The sequence below is a fragment of the Triticum urartu genome, chromosome 7, assembly GCF_003073215.2.
Source record: "Triticum urartu cultivar G1812 chromosome 7, Tu2.1, whole genome shotgun sequence".
In the NCBI taxonomy this organism is placed as follows: Eukaryota; Viridiplantae; Streptophyta; class Magnoliopsida; order Poales; family Poaceae; genus Triticum; species Triticum urartu.
In genome coordinates, this window is record NC_053028.1 from 40,072,653 (window position 1) to 40,081,565 (window position 8,913).

At 41.6% G+C, this 8,913-nt stretch overlaps 1 protein-coding gene across 1 annotated transcript; it reads left to right on the forward strand.

Annotated features, from left to right (window-relative positions):
- Positions 1–2,827: 2,827 nt before the first annotated feature.
- On the forward strand, positions 2,828–6,486 carry LOC125523629. Its single transcript, XM_048688673.1, has 3 exons — positions 2,828–5,381; positions 5,511–5,917; positions 6,013–6,486. The coding sequence occupies exons 1-3, from the start codon at positions 5,284–5,286 to the stop codon at positions 6,093–6,095; spliced, it is 588 nt and encodes a 195-aa protein (XP_048544630.1). The 5' UTR covers positions 2,828–5,283; the 3' UTR covers positions 6,096–6,486.
- The last annotated feature ends 2,427 nt before the right edge of the window (positions 6,487–8,913 follow it).

Consider the following 8,913-nt stretch of genomic DNA (forward strand, 5'->3'; position numbering starts at 1 on the left):
ATGCCGGTATTAATCTACTCATGCTTATGATTACATTACCGTACTGCATAGTCTTAACCAAACAACTCAAATACCACTGAAAACATAACAAGCATAGCATGAATATAAAACTAGCGCATGTGAGATTATTTAATTAACTATATGCATTATATGATACCATATTCAAGTAAAAATCATAGTCATTGAAATTTCACTCTTGCTAATATTTGTGATGGCTTGCCTCTTAGTTCAGAGGAGCGTCACAATCCTCCTGGTTCTCCCCAAGGTAGCAAGTTCATTCTGAAAACAATTAAATAGCAAAAAGAAAATATCACATAACTCATTTAAATGCACCAGAAAATATCTACAACAAGAAAAAATCTCAAGTTTTGCATGCTTTTAGAGGAGTTCAAGACAAAACCAATGCAAAAAAGAATCAACTGATTTGGACTTATAGAATAAAAGTTAGAGCTGGTCAAAGTTGGGTCAAATTTCTGAATAAAAATGAATTTTTGAATAAACAGAGGGGGGTGACGTCGAAGGCGTATTTGAGGAATACGCTTCCACTTATACCGCTTCGGTGGACGAACAGAGAGGCTGACGGGTGGGACCCGCCGCCATGGTTAAGAGAGAGAGAGAGAGAGAGAGAGAGAGAAGTAGGGACGGCGGCTCGGCCACCGGTGGTTCTTCAGAGTTGTGTTTAAAAAATATGTTTAAGTTTTCATAAAAAACTCATGTTTTCGAAAAAAAACAAAGATTGAGAAAGTGTTTGAGCTTTCAAGAAATATTGAAGACTTACCAAAACATGTTTGAGTTTCTAAACAATTATGGATACTTCTGAAAAGGTTCATGTTTCAAAAAGTATTCATCATTTTGGAAAAAAATTGTGTTTCTGAAATTCCCAGAATTGTTTCAGATCTGTCGCTCGCTAATGGTTCTTAAAACATCAGCAACCCATGTGGTGAGTTGCACACGATAACAGTAGGGAGTCTCGAGAGGCCAATTCCTATTTGGTGACTTCTACGCCGGTTAATGTATATTTTCCTAACCGGTTCTTAAAGATGTTTTTTAACTTAAAAAATGATGCTTTTACAGTCCATCCGGGGATGCTCATGTGAGCAGAACGACCCCCACCCTCTTGTGTTGGATGTGTACATTCTAGCTATGCAAATGCAGGGTGTGTGCTCGTTGTGTTTGTATTCACTTGATGCTTCATTTTGAGGCAACAAAAACCACCCTTTGTAGAAAAACGTGGATTTTCATCAAACAGATAAGTTTTGTGGCATGTGTAAAAAAATTAAAGTTTTTTCTTGTTCAAACTTATAGACACGTAAGAGGTATAAACATGTATGTTTACAGAAAAAAGAAATTGTTTTTGAACTCGTTCATCCCAGGATGCTCACGGGACCCCCCCCCCCTGTCAACAACAATGCAATGCATCAGCTCAATAATAGGACATGTATGCACCACACAACCCCCTCAACATTAAGGAGATTTCAGAATAGCTTCAACCAATACATAAACACATCTGAATAAAAAAAAGTAACATGTGCACAAGAGAGAATGATTTAGGTGGAAAATGTCATCATTGTTACTCCAACTTCCACTACATAATGGATACCCTTCTCTACAATCTCAAGAGGATCACATTAGTAGAAACAGGTCATTTTATCTCCAGTATTGCACTTGTTTTAACAAGGAATTGGTAGACTATTTATTTCATCTCAATGAGAAACACGATCGAGGTAGCTATAGGAGTGTGAGCTGAGGCCATTTGGTTAAGTAGACTCATCACAATCAAATTATACCCCACATTAATGCTAAGATGATTTGGCCCAAACAAGTAATGTAGCCATTCAAGAGATATACTCCCTCCGTTTCTTTTTAGTCCGCATATGAGATTTGGTCAAAGTCAAACTTTGTAAAGTTTGACCAACTTTGTAGTAAAAAATATCAACATCTACAATACTAAAGCTATATGGTATAAAAATTAATTTCATAATGCATCTAAGAGTATTGATTTCATATTGTGAATCTTGATATTCTTTTCTATAAACTTAGTCAAAGTCAACAAAGTTTGACTTTGACCATATCTTATATGCAGACTAAAAAGAAACGGAGGGAGTATTTTTTAACCTGCATAATGTCTTTATGATACTTTGTTTAGGATTGACATTCTCAAATGTATAATGCATATATAAGATTTATTGATTTCCTGGGATTGGTTTGACTTTTACGGAGAGAACTAAGACTATATTTTCTCGTCGGAAGAGATAACAATATTAGTAGTTGTCATCGATAATAATGAACAAAAGAAAGAAAAATCAATGGCTTACACGTACTTCGTATAAAATTAAAATAAACAGATGATTAAGACATTGTCCACAGGTTGCTTTGCTAGTTCTAACATTAGTAAAATGGACTGCTCTAGCTAGCTGCATGCTAGCTAGCTCAAGCACACTTACAAATTAATGAAACGTGGGTCTAACATATGTATTACTGTAAAACATTTTGCAAAAACTCTGTTTTATTTCGGAATATATAAGGGCTAGGATGATTGTTTTATTTTCTTTTTCTTCTTCCCACCTAAACTAGCTAGCGCATTGAATGAATAGGAAGAACACAAGAGTTACACATAGATGGAAGAGGAGAACATGCATGGAATAACTACAGCAGTGTGAGGCCGGACCATTTGGCTAAACAACCACATCCAAATCGAACTATACCAAATAATAATGCCATGTCTGTGATTGGCCCAAAAATGCTATAGCCACCCAACATGTTGACCTCCCTTGATCACTTTTAGAAAAGGAATCGATCCATGTGTAGCTAGCACACAGCTGGCCTAAGATCACTGGTATGAATATGCCCTAGATAGGCCAGAGCATATGCAGCAGGTTGTTTTATTTCCCGAGATCACAAACATTTCTAAGAAGGGAACCAGGAAGTTTTCTTTATTTTCAGTTTCCTTGCTTATTCCTATCTAAACTGACCGGCGCAATGATGCAAGAGAAGAACAAGGAATGATGCATTGACTGAGGAAGAACATACGTACTTAGAGTGACTACATGCACGCGATGCGATACCATGTGGGTAAACAACCACACCCAGATCTAATTACTTAACATCACGTCCCATAGTAATGGGTTGTTTTTGGCAGAAACAATTAATCTGGTTATCCAGTAAGTTGATCACCCTATCACTTTTATTATATCATCAAGATAGCTGGCTAGTACAGTACTTGTTTTATTTTTGACTGGCCAGGTGGATTGGCATCATTGTATAGAAATACCAACTCTAGCTAGATAGGCAATACCATCGTGTGGACGCTTGTTTTGTTTCCCAGTATTAATCGCAATTGTTTTAAGAAGGAAAATGTCGGTTGTTTTATTTCCCTTTTCTTATGCCCACCTAAACTAGCTAGCGCATTGATTCAAGAGGAAGAACGTAGGACTTACGCATAGATGAAAGAGGAACAGCATGCGTGGAGAGTAAGTATAGCAAAACCCATAATAATGCCGTGTCTGAGTTTGGACCAAACATTCTATAGCCACCGAACAAGTTGACCTCCCTTGATCACTTTTAGAAAAAGAATCGATCCATGTGTAGCTAGCACACAGCTGGCCTAAGATCACTGGTAGAAATATGCCCTAGATAGGCCATATCATATGCAGAAGGTTGTCTTGTTTCCCGAGATCGCAAACATTTTTAAGAAGGGAACGGGCAGTTTTCTTTATTTTCATTTTTTCTTGCTTATTCCTATCTAAACTGACTGGCGCAATGATGCAAGAGAAGAACAAGGAATGACGCATTGACCGAGGAAGAAGATAGTTAGAGTGACTACATGCACGATACCATGTGGGCCGGTAAACACCCACACCCGGATCTAATTAATTAACATCACGTCCCATAGTAATAGGCTGTGTTTGGCAGAAACAATTAATCTGGCCATCCAAAAAGTTGATCACCCTATCACTTTTGTTATACCATCAAGCTAGCTGGCTAGTACAGTACTTGTTTTATTTTCGACTGGCCAGCTGGATTGGCATCACTGTATAGAAACACCCACTCTAGCTAGATAGTAGGCAATAGCATCATGCGGAAGCTTGCTTTGTTTCCCAGTATTAATTGCAGTTGTTTTAAGAATATAAGGAATTGGTAGGTTGTTTTGTTTCCCTTTTCTTATGCCCACCTAAACGTAAGAGTTACGCATAGATGGAAGAGGAAGAACATGCATGGAGAGTAACTATAGCAAACCGCATAATAGTGCAAAGTCTGTGTTTGGCCCAAACATTCTATAGCTACCCAACAAGTTGACCTCCCTCGATCACTTTCAGAAAAAGAATCGATCCATGCATGGTTAGCTAGCACAGCTAGCCTAATATCGCGGGCAGAAATATGCCCTAGATGGCCATAGCATATGTAGGAGGTTGTTTTATTTCCCGATCGAGATTGCAAACGGTTCAAATTAAGAAGAAGGGAACCGGGCAGATTTCCAGCTTATTATTCCTAGTATCTAAACTGACCGGCGCATTGATGCAAGAAAAGAATAAGGGAGCGATGCATCCATTGATTGAGGATGACCATGTATAGTACTAAGAGTGACTACATGCACGCGATGCGATACCATGTCCACACCCTGATCAAATTAATTAACCTCGCCCCATAGTAACACTAGTTATTTAATAGGCTGTGTACGTTTGGCAGAAACAATTAGTGTATCCATCCAATAAGTTGATCGCATCATGCTAGCTGGCTACTACTCGTACAGTAGTAGTACTTGTTTTATTTTGGACTGGCCAGTTGGTTTGGCACCTTCTAGCTAGAAAGATAGGCCAAATATAGTGGCATGGTGCAGAAGGAAATTAAGGTTGTTTTGTTTCCGAGTATTAATTGGTACAGGTTGTTTCAAGAAGAAGGAATTGGTGCAGGTTGTTTCAACTTTCAAGTGGCTGCCAAATTAAACAGGCCAAGAAACACGATGTCTGGCTCAGTTTTAGGAAGAAAACTACCTGGCTATTAGCTTTCCTAGTACTAGTATATTGCCTTATTATTGATTACGTATGTGACAAGAGAAGAGTGTCACACAAGAGTAAGAATGACAAGAAAATACGTAACCAAGGGAGACTGGACTGGAGTAGCTGCTGCCTGCGATCGATTATTCGATTATAAATACCCCTAGCTACTACGTACCCCTCCCTAGGCAGGGCAGGAGCAGGAGAAGAGTAGCACTAGCACCAACCAACCAATTCAATCGGAGGTGAGGGAGAGGGACACAGGAGGAGCTGGAGCTGGAGCTGGCTGATGAAGTCGTCCGTGACCGTGATGAAGGTGGCGCTGCTGCTTCTGATGCTCCTGCTGGCTGTCAAGGCTGACCGCCTTGAGAAGGACAACTCCTTCGGGTAAGTAGTGTTTCATCCTGTGCTATATATGGCTGTGGATACAGAAAACTGATTTCCTTTGGGTCGTTTTGAATCAATTGTTTTGATTAGCTAGCCAATAACTCGGGGTTAATTTGGTTTCATTCTCAGGACGGTCGAGTGGCAGCCGAAGCAGCTGAAAAAAGTGACCTGGAACGTGAGTCGACCGGCCGCTGCGTACACGACATTCATGTGGGACATGGATCGCGAGGTGAGGCTGACGACGACCACATCTCCCAATCCCATCTGGGGGCTTCCTGTCCTCAGCAAGTGGAAGGCTATGACGCGAGACAACTGGATCCAAGTGACCCTCCAGGCCCAGGGGCGGCAGGGTCGCATGGAGTCCGCCCTCGCGATTCGAGCAGATAACCTCTATCTGGTGGGGTTCAGGACCCAAGCCGGACATTGGTACACTTTCAAGAAAAAAGGGCCATCTGATCCCAGGATCAACAGCCCTCGACTACATCGAAGACAGCTACCAGAACCTAACTGGCAGCAACTATCGAGCCCTCAACCAGGTTGCTTTCTTAATTCCCTCAAACAAGCTCTATAATATCCTCTTAATTCATAGATGATGCAAAGCTTATGCCTCCGTTTTGGAAAAAAAAAACAGCTTGTCCTGAGCAGGGGATCTACCCAAGCTTCCGTGGAGCTTCTGGCAAGCTACGTCCATGGATCAACCGACAAGTACTGTAAGTATACAAGCTGTTTCACGTGGCGATGGATGTGCTAGCTGGAATGTAGTAGTAGTAGTGCAATGGTGCTTGCTTTTTTTTGCTTCCACATGGTTTCAATGCGCTATCAATCAACTACTCATGTATTATATAGTACTACTACTACAACAGTTTGGGCAACAGTCTTTGGTAAGCATGCCAAAATCTTAAAATAACAGATTTCTTACAACGGTAAAAAAAAATGGACTGAGCATGATTAACAGACACAGAAAATAGTCCAGCCGATCAATATTCTTCTTCTAAGCATTTACTCTGTTGTTCCTTAGGTGAATTGCTTTGCGGAACCCGCTGCTGTTATCTGCTCAAAACAAATATATTTCTTTGGCTAACAGACATGCATGTGTGAGATTTCTTCATTCGTTTCCCTACACATTAGCTGCCCAGTAGCTCGCCGCCACAACTTACTACGCTCGCTTTTGTTGTTGGTGTCGAAGAGCTCGAGGAATAGGAGGAGAAACCAATTATCTTTCCCCACTCTCCTTTCTTCTTTCCATCCAATAGTGCCGGTGGAGGCCATTGCATCCAAACTCCGGCATACTTTTCATCACACTTACCGTAAATTTCAGAAACCTTATCACAAACATTAGTAAAATAAGCAGAATAATCTACATTTACGGCACCACTTAAGAGTGAGAGAACATTACCATACTATCCAAATTTAGCCCTAGGATCCAAAACAAATGTAAATGCATACAACACTGGAATTTCTTTCAAATATTTCAGGTATTTTCTTTCATGGCAACAACATACAATAAGTGCATGTAGTCTTCCTTTGTCCGACCGCTCTATAATAAGTGCATGTAGTAAAATCTTCTTTTATTTTCGAGTGGTTTTGCATAACTTTTCATATCCCTAGTTGTAGTTTCTATCTAGGATTCTGAGAAGTTTGAATATATTAGGAAAAAGCGGGAGCCTCACCAAAACTTAATGATCAATCCTTAGAAGCAATTAAAAAAAAGCTTCTCGAGCTCTATCAGTCTAAATGACTTGCCTATCCATCAAGATTGTACTAGAAGAACGCCCGTGCGTTACAACGGGGCCACATTAGGGTTAAGAGTTCAATATTAATCATGTTAATAATACATTTAATATTCTCATACATATCAAGTGACACTGGCGACCTTTTTTGTCAATTTAGCAACGGGCTCAGTTGTAACGGGCTCTGTATACATATCATACAACTCGCTACTACTTAAACTACAACTATGGCTACCAATATTTTTTTGTCAATTTAGCTCAGCAATAGTGCCTGGCTTAATAGACTGCTTTGCATTCACCCCCTCAGAAGACAGAGAGAACCAACTCAACATGTCAGAAGATTAACAGAAATTTCATTTGTATGACATGAACGTATAGCAGGAGCACCAACACATAGATCAGCAGAGAGCAGAGCACAGCATGCACACACTCGGGCCATCTATATCATACACACACAGCAACGCACACACGCATCACGCTGGCATACACATACAGAAAAGCAGGCACACACGCATCATGCGCATTGGCCGGTGCGACGCACGCAGAGCAAGTACGTACGCACGGAGAGCAAGCTAGCAAGCACGCACGTGTCCAACCCCGCCGCTGCATGCGCTGGCAGAAGGTGAGGCAGCAAGGGAGACTGCACATTGAAGCTGTCCATGCAAGGCTGGAGGTGCTGGGCTGGCGACGGCGGTGTCGAGACGGCGCTTGATTCGTTCCCAGTGGCGTGGAGCTTGGGGCGGCAACGCGGCGATAGCTAGTGCTCGGGGATGGGGGTTTGGGGCGGGGGCAATCGACCCGATGGCTGGCGAAGTTAACGGGCTCGGGCGGCTGGAAATTCGGCGGGTGGCGGCGGCACAGCGCGAGGATGGGACAGGCGGAAAACCTAGCGGGCGTTCAACTACCAATACCCACGCCTTTTTTTAGGGGAATTGCTTGTGAAAATAACGTGCGACGACGACTTAGCGAGCGGATCCCCTTAAAAAAGACACAGCGAGCAGATTCCCTTAAAACTGGTAGGAATGGATACGATTGATGATGTTGATAAATAGTGGTGAATGTTGGCCTAATTTACTATCATCATGCATGGAAACAAATCATCAAGAAAAAGAATACTTCCTATTACTACACTCATAGGAAGCTTCCTAATCTCTGCTACCAAACAGTTTCTGCCCAAATAAAGAAGGAAAGTTATGGACGTGATTCGGAAGGAAACAAACGTTATGAAGATTAATTAATTTAGATTTGATCTTTAGAGATTGATTGTGATTGATTCTTTTACATAAAGACATTACTAAATAATTTGCGTCAGTATGGAAAGTTCTGATCCATTCAGTTTTTTTCGTTGTGTGAGAGGGTGAAGTGAAAATAAACCGATGAAGTGGGGGAGCCGACAAAAAAAATCTACGACGGTTAACCTATGAAAAAAACCGGACGAAAGTGGTGGGACGAAAAAAACCTGGAAGCGAGACTACCAACTGCTCCATTAGGAGTAGAGATTGGAGGCGGGTTTGTCTTGCCACCATCTCACCCTCCTTCCTCAAGTGGCTCTCGGAGTGCCTCCTCAAGTGGAAGGCCCATGTTCTGGATTCCCCGGTCAGCTCCCCCTTGCATATTTTGCAGATATCCTTCCTCCTCCTAACTCCATTCACCTCCACCGTCTCTTGATCCAAGGGTTCCCACACAGCGGAGCTCTGGCGACGAGACCTTTTTGAACCGGTGATGGAGGAAGTGCTGGCACTACTTGAATGAGATGGTGTATGGCTCATTTTCGATGGTTGCAACTCGAGGATAGGACTAAG

What these genes read in the sequence shown, in the direction of transcription:
- LOC125523629 (XM_048688673.1), top strand. Translation starts at nt 5,284, where the DNA reads ATGAAGTCGTCCGTGACCGTGATGAAGGTGGCGCTGCTGCTTCTGATG. An exon ending in GAGAAGGACAACTCCTTCGG is followed by an intron (nt 5,382 to 5,510) that starts GTAAGTAGTGTT and finishes TTTCATTCTCAG; the next exon opens with GACGGTCGAGTGGCAGCCGA. An exon ending in ACTATCGAGCCCTCAACCAG is followed by an intron (nt 5,918 to 6,012) that starts GTTGCTTTCTTA and finishes AAAAAAAAACAG; the next exon opens with CTTGTCCTGAGCAGGGGATC.